General features: G+C 42.1%; 1 protein-coding gene across 3 annotated transcripts in view; it reads left to right on the forward strand.

Moving 5' to 3' along the window:
- POC1B (POC1 centriolar protein B) overlaps positions 1-18,485 on the forward strand; it is a 169,941-nt gene that overhangs the window by 120,172 nt on the left and 31,284 nt on the right. For 2 of the 3 annotated variants that reach the window (XM_062203140.1, XM_062203142.1), the window contains one exon: positions 2,774-4,364. The exons of the other annotated variant lie outside the window; for it this stretch is intronic. In XM_062203140.1, the coding sequence (XP_062059124.1) occupies positions 2,774-2,878 (105 nt within the window). In that variant the 3' untranslated portion in view covers positions 2,879-4,364. Of the gene's footprint in view, positions 1-2,773; positions 4,365-18,485 lie in introns of those variants that run through there. 3 annotated transcript variants of the gene reach the window in all.

Here is an 18,485-nt window from a genome sequence, read left to right on the forward strand (position 1 = left end):
TCCGGCTGGTGCTGTGGCTCACTAGGCTAATCCTCCGCCTGTGGCGCCAGTACTCCAGGTTCTAGTCCCGGTTGGGCGCCGGTTCTGTCTTGGTTGCTCCTCTTCCAGTCCAGCTCTCTGCTGTGGCCTGGGAGGGCAGTGGAGGATGGCCCAAGTGCTTGGGCCCTGCACCCGCATGGGAGACCAGGAGGAAGCACCTGGCTCCTGGTTTCAGATCCACACAGCGCGCCGTCAGGAACGGCCATTTGGGGGGGTGAACCAACGGAAGGGAGACTTTCTCTCTCTCTCTCTCTCTCACTGTCTAACTCTGCCTGTCAAAAAAAAAATAATAATAATTAGTCATGGTCCAGGAAAACAAAAACTATTAAATGACATTTTAGAAAACTAATTACCTTCAGAGGAAGATATCTTAAAACTTTTTGACAAAAATTACCAAGTATTTATCTTACTTTTCCTATGTGAACTCCACCTCAGCATAGCCAAATAGTAGATGAGGGAAGTGTTTCTTAATTATAAATTATACTGACTAATAAAGCTTTTTAAATGATAGAATTATATCTTGTCATTTGTAATCCATAAGATCTGGGCATTAAGTAGTTACTTTAACATCACTAAAAGAAAAATAACCAAACATTATTTTGTACTCTAATGAAAGGATAGACTATCTACCACCTATATTTCTTACCAGGGGATATAATCTGATCAAGACTTTGGATCTAGCTGCTAATTAACAGAATTTACCAAGACTGAAAAATCAGGGCTGAGCATGAAGTCCCTAAAATCCGGACTGGTGGAGACCTCTCAGGTCACTTGGCCTGATCTTATCAATAGGCAAATTGTCAGGACAAGAAAGGAAGGAGGAGGACACCTGTAGATTAAAAATGACATTTCAGATCCTTAAAAAATGGGAAAGAGAAATGTTGGTGTCCATGGATGTTCATCTAAGAAATCAAACCATAAAGAAACACAAGAAAGTGGTTACTGTGAAAGTCAGGGCAGTGAGGGTTACGGGAGGAGGAGGGAGGTGACTGTGATCGGCATGTGGGAGGCCTTCTGGGGTGACTGAGAATGTTCTAATTCTGCGGTGATAGTTATGAGGGTGTTTTTCCTGTGAGAATTCGTTAAGTGACTGTGTGTCTTGTATGGCCTCCTGAATATTCTCTTTTATTATATAATGAATGGGTTTTTTAAAAAGAAGACAAAACTAAAGGCAAACAGTCAATTTCATAAAACATCTGATTTCCCAAATTTACATATGTGTGTATGTACAAAGAGGCTTCAAAAAGTTTGTGGAAAATATGTGTTATGAGAAAACTGTTGACTTAAACATTTTTAACTTTTTAACATTTAACTTTTTAAAACATTTAAACTTTTTAAAAAAGATTTATTTATTTATTTGCGAGGCAGAGTTACAGAGAGAGGGGGAGAGGCAGAGAGAGAGAGATCTTCCATCCGCTGGTTTACTTTCCAAATGGCTGCAACAGCTGGGCTTAGGCCAAGCTGAAGCCAGGAACCAGAAGTTTCATGCGGGTCTCCCACTTGGATGCAGGGACCTAAGCACTTGGACCATCCTCTGCTGCTTTCCCAGGCACTTTAGCAGGGTGCTGGATCAGAATTGGAGCATCTGGGACTCAAACCAGTGCCCACATGGGATGCTGGTGCTGCAGGTGGTGCTAGGCCACAGTGCAGCAGCCCTGGATTTAAAATTTTTCCACCCAAATAAACTGAACTTTTAATTTCCAAGTATCCTTGTATTTAGGTATGTATGTATTTAGTGTATATTCCAGCTATTAGATGAGTATATGTATATGTATATGTATATGTATGTGTATGTGTAATCAGGTATCAAGTCCTGCCTGCCCATCATTAACTTAACCATTTTCCTTTTAAAATATTTCTTGATTGATTGATTACGCTGGACAAGCAAAGAGAGCTTCCATATGTTGATGTACTCCCCAAATGCCTGCAGTGACTGAAACTGGGCCAGGTGGATGGTGGCAGCCCGAAACTCAACCCTAGTCTCCCACCGAGGTGGCAGAATCTCACTTATTTGAGCCCATTACCATTGCTTCCCAGGGTGTGCATTAACAGGAGCTGGAGCCAGGAGCCAGAGATGGGACTTGAACTTCAAAACTCTGATGTGGAACCCCTATGCCAAATGCCTACCACCAGCTTAAGCATTTTCCACATATCATTTCGATTTTCTCAAGTCCTTTGAGATGTTACCATCTTCTGGAGCTGGTGGCAACCAAGTATGATATTTTCATGGTGGCAATCAAGTATGATATTTTCGAAGTAATCTGGCCACTCCTCTGTCTGGGCTGCTCTAGGAATGGTTCACCATGGCTGGATTGTGACAGAGTGAGCAGTGAGGCCATTGCAGTTGAACTTGGGCCAGGCATGTGGCATTTCACCCCTACCTCGCCACAGTACTTCATAGCTTATGGTACCACTTCAAATGCTGCACTTGGCCTATACCTGCGCTTGGTGCTTTGGAAGATCAGACATGGGAATTGTCCACAGAGGTCTGATCTTTTACTCCTTCTTCCTCAATTTCTTTTTCCTTCCTTCAGACAGCTTGAGGAAGAGTGCTTTGCCCTGTGGTAGGGCCCAGAAGCACAGCCGGTCCTGAGGCTCATTTCTGTGCCATCTTCTCGGCAAAAGGGTGGGTGGCCGGCCCAGTTCTAGAAATGATCTCCTGTGCAGAGATGAGCATCCATGTCACCGCCCCACCGGGTCACCAGCACTGATTCTCTCATCCTCCCTTTTGCAGACCGTATCAATCTTGGAGCAGCGACTAACTTTGACCGAGGATAAGCTGAAAGACTGCCTGGAAAATCAGCAAAAGCTTTTCAGTGCTATCCAACAGAAAAGTTGAATTAGGGAAGTGTGAGCAGAGGCACTAAGAGTGAACACAAATCCATATACTCAGGAAGGCAGCACAAGATGCTCCACGCGGCACAATCATGCGCTCTTTATCATGGCATTTCTTAAAAGAGTGAGCAGCAGACCAAAAGGCCGAAAAGGAATATTTAAAGCCTAATTTAAACACAAATCAGTGTCAATGACTAAATCACTACCATTTATGATTGCAGTAATAAAGTGATAAGCATTCAAGTGACTCCCTATTTTCCCATATTATTTTAAATATCAGTTTTCATTTATAGTCCAAATCCTGCCCGGAAAGTCGCCAAATCTCTGGATTCCATTGGTAAAGTAGTTCAGATTTACCATGTTCAAGTAATTTCTTAAAGTAATTCACGTATTTCTATAGTTCACATGCCCTCCGGGTGAAGTGATTCACTTACTTCTAAAACAGTATCCTATGTGCAGAGAAGGAGTTACTGATCTGACTCAGATACCTTCCAATTCAAGAAAGAAAAAATTATACTCTTACTCATGCCTTGAAAAGCAGAGCTAATTAAAAACTCCCAGACCACAGAATTGCCACAGCAAGAATATGATTATTTTAATTAGCAACAGCACGTACATGACAGTGGGTTTTTGTTCAATTTGTGGGGTACGTTGTCAACATCCTGCTGCCAACCTTAAGGAAAATGAAGAGTTTGGAGCACAGGAAGCAGCCATATCTTTTCTGTGACAGATGAAGTCCCACAGTGACTTGGATTGTACTGACCCTGTGATCTCAGGTTATGGAGTGTGAGTACTTTAGCGTGATTTCAGATGCACAAAAGCCAGAGTGATGCAACACAGGTATAGTGTAAAATAGTCACACGTGTGTAAACATGCTTCAGAAATATTGTTGCTTAGTATGATTTTTGGCAGCCGAGCAATAGGTACCTTTAAAATAAGGCCACTTTATCCTTATCTCCCCCCCCCTTTTTTTCATGAATTGTGATTTGAAACAATTGGAAGCAAATGAGCCAGGCATTCTAGAAGATCTTGGTTACAAATTAAGTTTATTCTATCTTAAACAAAACTCAGATTAAAGTGCAAAACAAACCAGGCAGGTTAATTTTACTTGATTTTCTAGTAAGTCGTATTAAGAGCAAAGGTAGGAGCAGGCACTCCACCTTTATGACATCCACAAGTAACTGGGGAAAATGCTGTCTATGTGTTGGAAAAGAAGAAAAAGTGAAATATAATTTATGTGGGAGTGTATGTTTAGAAGCTTTTCTCCAAGTAATTTCAATTGTCCCTATGAGGTGTTTTTTTGTTTTGTTTTTGTTTTTTATCATTTCATTGTATGTTGTAAGTGCCTTTTTATACTAAGGGTGAACTTCTAGACATTTTCAAGAGCTTGTAAAGTCTAAGTGGCATTGTATTTTTATAACCTCATTGAGAAAACCATAAATGAAATATCATACCAATTTTTGTTTACTCTTTTTTATGCTTCAAACAATAAAGACATTTTTCCTTTAAAAAAAAAAAAGCTGTTCCTTTTCTTTTAAAATGTTTAAAACCTGGAAATACTAAACTTCTTATCAACTAGGTCACTCAATCTTTAATGTGTATAGCAGTCTCCTAGAGAGCTTGTCCAAACAGTTTCCTGGGCCTTATCTGTAGAGTTTATGACTCATTTGGTCGGGTGGGGCCCATAACTTGCCTCTCTGACAAGCTCATAGGTGATGTTGATGCTCCTGGCCTGAGGCCCGCACTTCAGCAACACCGATAGTGCTTTCACCCTTACAACATGATGTTGCCACATAACTTTTACAGTCGTCAGGAGCTCTAAGTGATATAAATTAGTGATATAAATTAAAATGCCCTGAAGCTTTTCCAAGAGGATCACTTTGTAATTCCCCCCCCCTATAATTTATTGTTTTATAGCTTTTGAGGAGCCTCCTTGATTTTCATCAGATCCCAGCCCCTTTCTTTCCTAAATTCAGTGTGTGCCCGCCTGATCAGCATTTCCACCAGGAAGCCCAATAGGCATTTCCAAATACATCCAAACCCAATTAGGTTGCCCTCTGTGCAGCCCCAATAGTTCTTCGGCCTGTCTTTCTGGTCTCAGTCAAATGTCGCCTTCCAGCCTGGCTCTCAAGCTGAAGATCTGGAGTCATCCTTCGCTCGTCTCCCTCATGCCCCACGGTTCCTCCTCTAGCAAATCACAATGTATGGGACAGTGGGCCACTCCTCGCCACCTCCAAATCCTACAGTCCAACCAAGCCACATCTGTCTCTGCCTGGTGACTGCAGCTGTCACCCAACTGGTCTCCCTGTTGTCACCATTGCCTAGCAAGCCAGAGTGGTTCCTGAAAAGCCTGCATCACAGCACTTGGTTCTTCAGCTCAAAACCTTCCAAGGCTTCCCATCTCAGGAAAAAACAAGTTGTGACATCTGTCCCCTGGACCCCTCTCCCCTATGATATCCTCACTCCTCCCACTGAGGTCACCCGTACTGCCCTCTGGACATGGGGTTCTCTTTGCTTCCCTTTGATCTTCTGAGGGCATCTCTGCCTGGAACATTCTGCCCTCGGGCATCCCTCAAAACATTCGGCCTTTATACTCTGTACTCTATGATAAACAGTAGCCGTCCACACAGCCCCTGTGCACCGACCAACTTTCAATGTCTAGTGCACTCGTTACCATCTGACATATGATCATCAAAGAATTCGTAGGTCTGACCTGGCAGGTCATCAGAGAATTCATGGAAGATGCATATTATGAAAAAACTGCATGGATTTCAAATTTTGGGGCACCAAAAATAAACCTTAGTTTCATTTTTTCATGAACTTTTGAAGTCTCCTGATATGTACTAGTTCACACAAATGTAGAAGGCAGGAACTCTGCCCATCGTCATTGATGGATTCCTGGACCTAGAACAGGGCCCAGTTTGTAGTAAGCACACAGCATCTATTTCAGATATGAGTATGTGAACACAAGCACTAAGTTGCAGATTTTTTTTCCTCCTTGCCCCTGCAGTGACTTCTCAACCTTGATTAATTCCTGAGCAGAGTGCCTCAGCAGCCCATTTGAAGAGTTCAGGTGCGCGGTGATGCAGGTGAGTCCTTAGGATACCTGTGACTGGGGAAAAGCACCAAGGGAGGCAGTTCATCTTCAGTCACATCATGTGGTGCTGTCACTGCTGCCTTAGTGGCCGTGGGTCCACCAAACAGAATGTGACCCATCGCTATACAGTTTCTCACATCCTGTGCTCCCAGTTGCTGCACATAGGATTTTTTTTTTCTATCACAGAAATATTTCTCTTGGACCTGTTCAAGTTGTTAAAGGTAGTGTTAAAGGTTTGAGGCTCTTGGGAAAATGTTAACTTACTAGTTTGATGTACTTGTTAAAAGGTAAACTGAGACAAAATTTAAAAAATTTTTTAAGTCTTTTTTTCGTTCTAGTTGGCATAATAATTGCACATATTTGTGGCATACAGTGTGATCATTTGATCTGCTTATATAATGTTGTGTGACCGTTACATGAGGGTAATTAGCATTTCCGTCTCCTGCAACACCATTTCTTTGAGCAAACAGTGAAGAATCGGGCATCACCAGATTGCAAGCCATTTGGGTTCTGCTGGACAAATCAAGGGGGACATTTTTATAAGGTGTTTGAAGAAGCAAGGCAGAGAATATTTGATTGGTTCCAGTTGGAACAGTGACCGTAATGTCCGCATTTAGAGGTTCATTGGTTTCTGATTGGGTAAGCTTACATTGGATCTTCAGGGAGACAATGATCCTATACTGAGTGGTTTTCCGTTTGTTTACAGAGAAACTCAGGGTGCTAGGGCTAGCTGCTTCAGTCTCATGTCCTCCCAAGCAATTATTTTAACATTGCAAAAGTTAGTCTGTGTGTGCACTACAAATGGATGATTTCTTATTTTAACCTCGAGATTAGTTTCTTGAAATGGTACAGAGAAAATAGGAAGTTCAATTGGTGAACTCTGGTGGTACATGTGAAAAAGAATCTTAGGGAAGACGTTATATATTCAGTAATCATTATGAAGTATACTTGTAAACTGCAATGTAAAAAAAGTTAAAGTTTAAATAGGACTGCAATGTGGAAAGAAGGTAGATTTGACATGTTTTCCCTTTCTAACTGCATACGACTACTCATAGATAATAAGACTTCAGGGTTTTACTAAGGATTTTAAGTTTTAATACAAACTTGAGTGACTTCTTGCCTGTGCAATGAACTCAGATCTATGTTGAGCAAAATAGCTCACAGGTTATTTTTTAGCTTTCTGTGGATATTTAAAATTTGGGAAGTTTATGCTAAAATTTGGATCTCAGGCTTGCTTTTGCAAATCAGAATACCTGCACATATTGGGCCTGCATTCTTCCATGCAGCGATGAACAAGAGCTGGGCGGGGAAGACTCCCTTTGCCAGAGACAGGCACAACCTGACCCCTACTGTCTTCACTCCCTTCCACCGCTTGACTTTGCCAATCTGGCCCCTTCTGAGATCCACATCTTTTGCGTGGTGTTCTATTGCTGTCTCCATCCAACTGCAGTCTGCCTCTCTCAGACTTACTTGCATGCCTTCTTCACATTCTTTACCCCCCTCCCCCATAACCATGCCTCTGGGCCTTAGCTGTCTGAAATTTTCACCATTATTGGAATGGAACATACCATTCCCTTGCCAAATCCACTTACTTTGCGTGTGCTGTTTCCTGTCACCTTCCCAACTCCTGGACGCACACTCTTTCTGTTGACTTTCCACAGCATTCTGTGCATATCTCTGCTGCAACACAGGTTACCATGCAGTAGCAGTATGGCCTCTTCCACTGTGACTTGACCTTCTCAAAAGGCAGGTACTGTCATCTTTACTTTTATTATATTTATTACTTGAAAGGCAGAGAGAGAGAGAGAGAGAGAGAGAGAGATCTTCCCTCTGCTGGTTCACTCTCCAGAAGCCTACAGCAGGTGGGCTGGGCCAGACCAAAGTCAGGGGCACAGAACTCAGTCTGCGTCTCCTACATGGGTGGCAGGGACTCTGGTACTCGAGCCATTACTGTTGCCTCCAACAGTGCACATTAGGAAGTAATGTAGGAAGCTGGAATCAGAAGCCAATCTAGAACTCAGACCCAGACACTAGGATACGGCATGCAGGCATCCTAAGTAGGGGATTAACTGCTGTGCCAAGTGCTCACTCCTTTGTCTTCTTTCAATTCCCCACTGATTACATTGCCCAGTTCATATGAGGAGCTCAATAAATAGTTGTTGCATAAATGATTATTTTCTTTTATTTGGTGTTTTACTGTTTGCTTCACTTAGAGCCAACAGCAGTTAAAACAAGGGTGAGTGGACTGGAAGAAATAGCAAGTAAGTAAAAATTTAGATGGTGATATTTGGGGCTGAGTGGGCATTACTGTATATTTTTGTATAACTCTACTTAACACACAGTCTTTGAACAGAAAGAAAAGACTTGGGTGCGGATTCTGCCTATGCCATTCTCCAGCAGTGTGACCTTTGGGGCAGATATTCATGGAGCTTAGTTTTATGAACTATATAAGGTAGAAATAATAGTGTAAATTATGTTGGTGAAATAATTAGCACAGTAGCTACCACAGAATATGTTGCCAACAAATAGTAGCTATTATTACTATTTATTAAGGACTTTGTTTCTGGAAACTGTGTTTCCAAGTGATATGATTTCAGCTATAACTATGGAAGAGATACAAGAGCTAGTATTAAATGGTAGCAAATAAAAGTGTGATATTTAATCCAAAGGCAATGTTGGACTTTAAAATTTTTGACAAAAAGAATAATTATATAAAATAGATTAGCCTTCTTTACACAGAAAACCGAAGGTTCTTGCCAAGCACTAGCTATTGAGCAACTCATGAGGAATTCAGCCTGAGATTGCTAATGCCATAATTATCCTAAATAAAGGCAAGGGAAAAAAATGGGAAGCAGGGGTGGGAGGGGGCTGGGGGGAGTAGGGTGGTTTGGCCTGGAATGTGAACTGAGTGTCATTAAGGAACAGTCTTGCCTGGAACTCAGATTATCCTTGCCCATAACCACTTGGAAAAGATGTGTTATTTGGTTACTGCCTGTTCTCTAAAGGAAAGAGGCTCAAATCCTATCCTAGCACTTCATTCGTGTGTAGAGCAAACTTGGAAAACATCTTATGCCTCTAAGGACTGGAAGATAAACTGTCTGTCTCTAGCTGGAAGTACTTGGCTGCTCAGAAAAAATAGATTCTAGTAATTGAACATTGATGACAAATGGCTGCGATCAGTGCATGAGCAAATTTACTAATAAAATCAGGGGTCTGTAGTACATTTTTAAGTGAGATTATACCGCCAATACACTGTATGCTTCATTTTCCCTCATGTCTTAAACTCTTTGCCTTAGCAAGTCACAAGGTCTTAGCCTTCATGAACCAGAGGATTTATGAACAGACGTTGACTGTAGGAACACAGAGTAATTGCCAGGGTGGCCTCCATAGGTCCTAACGGTGACTCAGCCAGGTAACGATTGCAGCCTGGGCTTCCTAGGAAAATAGGTCAATGGCTTAGAGGCAGAGGTTATTAGGGAGAGTAGGGGCAGGGTTGTATGCACAGCTACTTTTCTCCTTGCAAAAGTATGTCAGCTGCATTTTCTTTGGGGTTCAAATCTCAAACATGTTCCCTTTAATAATAAAGACTGATTTGCAATCCATCTCATAATAAATTAGATTTCCAACAAAAACAGTATTAGAAATAACTTGATCATGATCACCTAACAGTACTAAGTTTATAAAACAAAAAGTATGCAAGTTAGAAAAAATTGGCAAAAATGTTTTGCATAATATAATTAGGAATATCAACATTTCAAAAGTGGAATTTAATTCCACATTACCCAAAATTAATAAGGCAGACTTAACATATGCATACAGCTGCATGGAAGTGTAAGCGGATTTGCTTTTTTTTTTTTTTTTCTGTCCAGGGACATCTTAATCAAAGATTGACTGTGTTATAGACCAACTCTATGTAGGGGCCAGTGCTATGGTGTAGTGGGTGAAGCTACCACCTACAATGCTGGCACCCCAGATGCTGGTTTGAGTCCTGCCTGCTCCACTTCCAATCCAGCTCCCTGCTAATGTGCCTGAAAAAGCAGCAGAAGATGGTCCAAGTCCTTGGGCCCCTGCATCCACATGGGAGACCCCGAGAGGACTCCTAGCTCCTGGCTTTAGATCAGCCCAGCTTTGGCTGTTGCAGCCATTTGGGGAGTGAACCAGTGGGTGGAGGATTTCTCTCTCTCTCTCTCTCTCTCTCTCTCTCTCTCTCTCTCTTTCTCTCCCTCTCTCCCTCCCTCCCTCCCTCCCTCTGCCTCTGTCTCTTTGTAACTGCCTTTTAAATAAATAAATCTTTTAAAAAAATAAAAAAAAGAAAGGATGGAAGAAAGAAAAGAAGAACTCTATGTACCAGAACACAGAACCGACATTGTGGTGCAACTTGGGACACCAGCATCCCATATCGTGGTGCTGGTTCCATTCTCAGTTCCTCTGCTTCTGATTCAGTGTCTTACTAATGCATCCTGGAGTTAGCAGAGGGTGGTTCAGGTACTCGGCCCTCGCCATCCACAAGGGAGACCTGAATGGACTTCTGAGTTCCTGGTTTCAGCCTGCCCACCCTCAGCTATTGGATGAATTTGGAAAGTGAACCAATAGATGGCAAAGACCTCTCCCCCTGCCCCCCACCCCAACTCTGTTTCTCTTTCTGTTACTTTGCTTTTAAAGTAGATGAAAATAAACATTAAAAGAAAAAAACCCCACATATATAGCCACAGTGTAGCTTGTAGTAAAATTAGAAATAACAAAATGCTCAATCGCACAGAAAATATGACAGAGGAAATTTAAATTCTATTAAGTATTATTGGGCTGAAATGTAGTAAAGGGTGTTTTAAAATAAACACAGAAAAGCAGTATGTCAAGTGGGATAGGCCACTGCCAAGGCAATCAGATTGGAAACCAGGAGGTATCCTGAAAATGTTCGTGATCATAATAGGTGAGAAGAAAATGCAGCAAAACTAAATTATCCATCAAAAAAAGAACTTGTTTTACACAGAAATCATTAAAAATATGTTTACCTTAGAAATTATTATTGTTATTATTAATTATTATCATTAAATATTGTAAATAGCTGCAAATCAGAATGTAGAAATTTGAGGAACAGATCTAATAGAAATTTGACTTATGTCCTTGTTTGTTTAGAGAATGGTTAGTGGCTTTTGAATAGCAGTGAACTATGTGGTTTTTATCTGGCCTGATGTTGACGGGAGGGGGACACGTCAGGCTGCCATTGGTATAAAACTGCTTGACACAGATTCCTACCTTTATCATGTCAGACTTAATCCCCTGCAGACTGCTCATTGGCGATCGAGAGCGTGAGCAGGACAAGTTTGTGGAGGAGGGCAAATGCAGAAAGCTGCTGTGAACCTGAAACTTTTCGGCTTTCATCTCATTCTTTGTGCTGTGGCATCTAAGGTCTGTCATTAAGGAAATTAATCATCTGTCTCCTTCTCCCTCTGACCCTTTCATTGACTGGAGACCAAGATATGACAGGATGAGAGAGGCAATTATTGATTTGGACATTTTATTTTAAAATGATTTAGTGCTAACAAAATGATAGCTGTAAAAACTTTTGAAAAATACAAAGGAAAAAGAAGGTCGGCATGAATCACTTTTGGAAGAGACACCTTTGCACCTTACATAAGCAACCACTACTTGCCTAAGCAGAAAGAACGAGAAGCCCCCAGCAGGGCAAGGATTTGTGGAGCTCGCTGCTGGAGACAGCGAGGAAGCAGTGCAAGCTTGGGGAAGAAGACTTCTTGTTGAGATAGCTTTGGGATACTTCTGCATCTCTTCATTCTAATGAAACACTCTCACCACCTTCGGTTCTTTCCTCTGTTTAATCCCCAGAGGAAATCCCTTGGGTTTTCAGAGATAAAAAGTGAGTAGAACAAAGAGAAAAGTCAGGGGAAGCGCCTGGGCCTTTTGCTATAGAATTTCACTGAAGCTTTTCCAAGTCCGGCGTTTAGAACCTGAGGGCTATACTGCTGTTTATTCCTACACCTGGATTGAATATCAAGGTCTGCCAGATGAATCATTTAGAAAGCTGGTGCTCTTGCCTGGGTCTGTTGCCTCTTTAGTACTCTAATAACAACTGTGTCAAAGGCAAAAATCATATGGAAAGTTGTTAACTCCGCTTTCTGCACTGCTTTCAGAGAATGAGTCAGAATCTGGTATCTGGTGATGTTGATCAGCATTTCTCTGAAAAGGAGAGATTAGAGACCCAACATCGAGGGCGAGGGCGAGGGCGAGGGCGAGGGCGAGGGCGAGGCCGAGGGCCGGGGAAAAGAATCAAGTCCTTGAGCAGGCAGTTCTTACTCCAGGGAACACCTGTCTAAGACTCATTGTTTTCATTTTCATTTTCACCTTAAACAGTGATTAAGGCAAAAGACGCAGGACTTGATACTGAACTAGGTAAGATCATGAAAAATAGATCTAAAAGGAGTGAAAGCTTAGGTTGGTTGTGACTTGTTTCTAATACAGGACATACTTACTCAAGAGGTCACACCAGGAGAGCATTCTAGAATTAGTAATAAGAAGAAATTATACTGAAGATAAAACTCAAGATGCTAAAATTCTAAGCTATGTTTATTCACATTATTATGAGAATTTGATGTTTTAGACTCATTGTAATAATTCAATTGCTGTTGTTTTGACTAGATGTCTGATTTAGCAGCTCTTTGCAACCTCCCCTCCATGCATGCTTTTGCCCAGCACTGATCAAACTGGCTGCTGGTTTAGCTGGAATTACAAACCAACACTAGGTAGACATGTTCTGTGTGGCCTCTGCAATGTTTTGTTTGACTTGGTTTTCAAATCAGGTACCAGGATTTAAAAACCAAACAATTTCACATTAAAATCTAGATTAATGGTTTCCATTGAAAAATACTTGATATTCTATGTTATATATTCCAAGTTATCTAATATTATATATGGGGTATCCAATGTTGTCAACAACCTCTGGTTCACCAGGTCTGTTTATCTCCGTGGCCCTGACCTGCTGTGCTCCATCAGTGTCTGAGGAGTGTGACGTCTGTGTCCCACAGGCACAGCTCTCGTGATCTCAGAGACCTGAGAATGGTGGACCCAAGGACGCATTGCTCTTTATTTTGCAGGCTGCAAATATGCTGATGGATTCATGCCAGACCACAGGACATAAGCACCATCTCTCCCCTCTTGAGCCCGTTCTCTCTCCAGTGTGCTGCACATCCTCCCATAGTTTATACTGTGTTTCAAAATGATAGATATACTTCAAAACCTGTAGAGCCTTAAAATAATCACATTTTAAGTAGAAAAAGAATAAAGAAAAACCACATGCCAGGTGTAATGTGATTAGAACAGTGTCCATGCATCAGGAAAAGTCTTTGGGAAATTGCATTATGGAACCTTTTTTTCTTCTCTTTTCCAGACTTTCTGCAATGATTATGTGTTAACTTTTGCAATAAAATAAGAGCTTATTTTTAGAAAGGGTGAACACACTGAAACAGGCACTTTGCCCAGTCATGCCAATCTTTCTTCCCTTTGCCATAGTCTCACTTCCCTGCATCCCTGATAACTCAGATTGTCCAGGTTTTTTTTTCGGATGAACTTAAACACGTTGTCTGGCTAGAATTTCCCTTTACCTCTTTTCTCAATACCACCTATATAATTTGAAATGAGCCAGTACTTTTGATCGTCTCATCCAGGGAAGGGGGAAGGGAGGTCAATACGAGACTCCATATCATACTCCCTAAAAGAGCATACAGATGATCATCCATTGTACTTCATTTTCACAAGTTGGGCTCTAACAATCCTCAAGTTCCTTGGAGCTGATCAGGTAGAGAAGCCTTTATTTTGATCAGTCAAAAAATGAAAAGGCACGTGTCTGATGCCATGAGAGTGCTCTGCTGTGTTGGAGGGCACGGCACACAGTGCTGGCTGTGAGTTGCCATTTGATGTGCTTCATTGATGGTGCTGATTATTGGAGGTGAAGAAGTGGGACATGGAAATTTCGAGTAGCAGTGGGGCAGAGTGGGAGGTAGAGAAGGTGAAGTTCTGGAAGCCATCTTGTAGTGGTGGTTTCAATGTGCGATGATCTGTAGTCTGGGGAAGATTTGGAGAAATGAAAACTATTGGATTCTGGTGGTTTCAGGGAGTAGGAACTCATTCAGTTGATTTCAGATAGTGCAGGAATTTTTTTAGAATGATATATGCAAAAATAAGGAAGGCAAGAATTTTGCTTGGAAGATTCTACAAACAAGCTTATTGGAAAAAGAGATGAATTGTGGACTAGCTGGGCCAAACTGAGCCTAGAACTGAGATCAACTGCAGGAAATCATTTGAAATTATTGATTAAAGCTATCAAAATGATGGATAGCCTGGTTATTACACCATATCACCCAACAGCAAGGACTCCTGCTCTCGTGCTCTGCTGTTAACGTAACTTGGCTGTTTTTGTTCTGTCTCTGGTACATGAATGTTACAAACCTAACCTCTTTCCATTTTTCCAGACCAAACTCTTGAGAGAAAGATTCTTGCTGATGAATTCAATCAAACCTGGTAAAACAAACACTTATGCCAGGTCATGTCAGAGGTCACAGATCTGCTCTTAGATTGATGACAGAAGCGCATAGACCTGGCCCACTAGGTACAAGGAAGTATGTTGCATCCCTCAGCTGGGAACAGTGGACACAGCAGGCCTCTCTGCTTAACTAAAAGTGTCTTCTGTAGGAAATAGCTGACCTAGGTGTTTGAAAGGCTGCCATGTAGAAACTCTGGACGTTTTAAAAGTATTATTCCAGAAAGCAGAGGGAAGGGCACAGACTATTAAAAGGTACGATTTCATCAGACATAATGAAACTTTGAAACAATTAGGAACTATCTGAAAACAAAATGGATCTCCTTAATAGGTAGAGGGTAGCCTGTTCCCAGAGGTATCTTAGGAGAGGCTAGATTACCACTCGACAAGCTTAAATAAGCAGGAGTGGGGAATGTCTGAACCACCTGTGAAATCATTTGATATGGCCCTGCCAAGGCAAGCACAGGCAGGGCTCAAAATTCAATGAATCTATAGCAGGCTAATTTTTAAGTTCATAATTTTGTATGGCCTGCGAATGATGTTACAGATATCCAAGTGGGGAAGAAGGTTCCCCACCCCTGATAGAGGATAGAACAGTTAAGACTATCTCCTCCCCGAGACTCTGTGATCTGGTGGTGTACAACAGCTCAGCTGGAAAATGTGGAAGTAACTAGGGTCAGGGCCCAAGGTCGCCCTGAGGAATTGTGGGCCTGAAGAAACTCTCAGGGCTGTCAGACTTCGACTCTGCTCTGCAGCAGACATGTGACCACGAAAAGGTTTTAAGGGATCACCTGCACCCCAAAGTGACCCTAGAAAATCTTGGACTTGGGGCCAGCACTGTGACATAGCGGGTTAAGCCACCGCCTGTGACACCAGCATCCCATATGGGCACTGGTTTCGAGTGCCAGCTGCTGCACTTCCAATCCTGCTAATGTGCCTTAGAGATCAGTGTAAGTTGGGCCCCTTCCACATGTGTAGGAGACCCAGATGAAATTCCAGTCTCCTGGCTCTTGCCTGGCCCAGCCCTGGCCATTGATGCCATGAGGAGTGAGCCAGCAGATGGAACAGTTTCTCTCCCTCTCTCTGTAACTCTGCTTTTTAATAACAAACATAAATATAAATATTTATAATATAAATAAATGAATCTTAAAAAATTTTTCAAACTCAATACACCTGTAGGGTTGATTTTAGGAAGTAGAACACATTTGGGTGGTGAGGGGAGGCCTGAGATTATCAATTCATGTCACTGTTTTGAGGCATTGGAAACGTCACATTAAAAATTGTGTGCGTGTGTGTGTGAGAGAGAGAGAGAGACCTTCTCTCACGTAGGAATCTGCCAAATGAGTACCAAGTGGCTGATGAGTTCAAGAAGGGCAGAACTTGTTACACTAACTTACAGTGATGTCTTGGATCTTTTCCTCTGGGGCAGTGTTTTGGGGGAAGGGGGATATGAAGAAAAGGAAGGAGAGCAGTATCACCCGGGACAGGTGCCAAGCACTTTCCGAGGCTTCCCACAGTGAGCCCGACTCCAGAGTCTCTCATCGGCTTTGGGAGCTGAATGAGTGACAGCAGCCTTCAGAGTCAGCTGTGGTCATGCAGACTGTCCTGCTGACACTCACATGAACTGTTTCATAGGAAGCAAAGGAAGTTTGATTTGTATAGTTTATGATTATTTGCATTAGATCAACCTAAAACTCTAATGTTAACCTTGCATTGTAGTTTTCTTGGTCACAGCATGCCTGCCCCAGGGAAAGTTACTTTAACGGATACTTGAGTTCACCAGAGCTATTTGGAAATTACTGCAAGTTTCATAATAAAGCATTGTTCAGTTCTTAGCACTTTGTGAGGGCTCATCTTGAGAAGGATTGTGCTTCAGAATTATGAGGCAAAAGGTTGAGATTAAAGCTTAGAGAAAATAACCTTTGGAATTCAACCTCTAGTTGGGGAACTGGCAGGCAATCTTCGTTCATTTCAGAAGTGTGCTGAATGTAGGTGAACAGTAACCAGTGTGATCCAGAGCCAGAGCCTACAGGAAATCGGGGTGGAGCTGAAGAACAAGAAGAATCCAATTGTGTGGGAGCAAGGAAATGAAAATGTTTTTTAAAAATAGAAAAGGCAACTTGATACACTGTTATTGCTATGCTTTCATGGTGCTCTGCCCCGATCTCTGCCCCTGCCCTCTGCCCTCCACATCCAGAGAGGAGATGGCGATATTTGGAGTCTTCTTTTACCCAGGACAAGCAACCAGAGCAGGGAGGGACACAGGCTCTGCAGGCTTCATTCCACACTGTGGACAACATCCTGAGTACTGTTCCACCACACTCTCATTGTGTAGCCACCATGTATGAATGGGATCCTAGGGGCCTCAAGATGAGCCCAGATGGGCCCAAGACAACCAACCACACAATCCTGGTTCCCTTGATCCAATGACTGGTTCAGGGGAAGTCTGACCTGAGTGGGTACAATGCAGATACAGTCATTTCCTGGTTTTGAAGGGACTGAGCCATCGCTGAAGCCTGACTATCTCTAAAGTTCCCTTCAGCATCCTAAAGGGTCCACACAGCCTCCTGGAGGAAATAACCCTGAGAACACAAGTTGACACTGGGTGTTACATGACGGATGTTAAGTGGGGGTGGGGAAGAGAGAGTGTCCCATGGCCAAAACTGCTGAAGTCAGCACATTAAAACAGTTGGAGGGATGGGGGGACAAGTGGTCCAGGTTCTTATCTCCAGTGCACAGAAGAATTTGAGGATGAGATGTAGATAAAGGTTGTATTAAGATTTATTAGCAAAGCATAAATATACACTCAAGAGGGAGTGTGGGCATGCCTTAGAGTGAGCTGAAAGCCAGAAGGTTTGGCGCCATCTCTTTATGTTATCTGGAGGCATAGGTGATAGTGCCTTGGGTGGAGGTTTCCAGGAAAGAGCAGAGATTTTCAGGAATTTTGGAACTGCTCATTTCCTGGCATTTCTAGGAAGGCTTTATAAAGTATTATGGCATCAGCTACAGGTTGGGAGTAGGCGTGTCAGCCATGGTAATCCTATTATAATGATGTGATGGGCTATAGGTCTTCAGGGGGACACAGTTGGCAGTCATGATGGATATTGTCTACCAGTATCAGTTCTGGGCAGTGACTTTGCTACAATAGTGATTTCATGTTGCAAAGCATAGGGGTAGTTTCAAGGCCATCCCTGGGAAGGGTGACATATATCCTCCTTCTCTAACCCCTGTCTCCTTATCTATAATCATATTTTAGAGCCATTTATAAATGAATGAATATTATAAATTCCAAGAACCAGATAGGGTTTTTGTTTTTGTTTTCTGGGAACTTGTTAGTTTTGAGGAACAGTTTTGGAAGCTACACTGAATTTACAGCTTAGTGCATGAAATAACAAAAGAGAGAAGATGGTGGGCGCTGGCCTTCTGATGAGAGAAACAAGGACAGGAAACACAACTTCCTCCTCCTTGGATCTACCCCACAGCTCCTAGAACCAAGAGAACTTGTTGAGAGGGTGGTTTGCCATGCTGGCTCTGCACCGTAACTGCCCCTGGGACTTTTAGAGCTAAGTCAGAGTCTACTTCAGCACGTCTACAGAAGATAAGACACATACATATCTATCCACATATAAATAAAAGATATAGTCTACACAGAAAAATTAACTATCTTATGTCCATATATAGCTCCTGGAAATCTACAGATATAGCTTTTTTTAATGTTTTATGGAGATAGTGAACTTTTTACTATCTCCATAAAAGTATCTTCAAGACATTTTAATCATCCTCTCCCTCCCTCCCTCTCTCTCTCTATCTCTATCTGTCTGTCTATATCTTACCTTAAAATAATTTTAACCTTACAGAAAAGATGGGAGAAGAATGCAAAAGGTTGCCATATACCTTTTGCCCAGGTTCCCCAGTTGCTGACATTTTGTGACTTGCTTTATCTCTACCTGTCTATCTCTCCAT

This window comes from Lepus europaeus, chromosome 10 (genome assembly GCF_033115175.1).
Source record: "Lepus europaeus isolate LE1 chromosome 10, mLepTim1.pri, whole genome shotgun sequence".
NCBI lineage: Eukaryota > Metazoa > Chordata > Mammalia > Lagomorpha > Leporidae > Lepus > Lepus europaeus.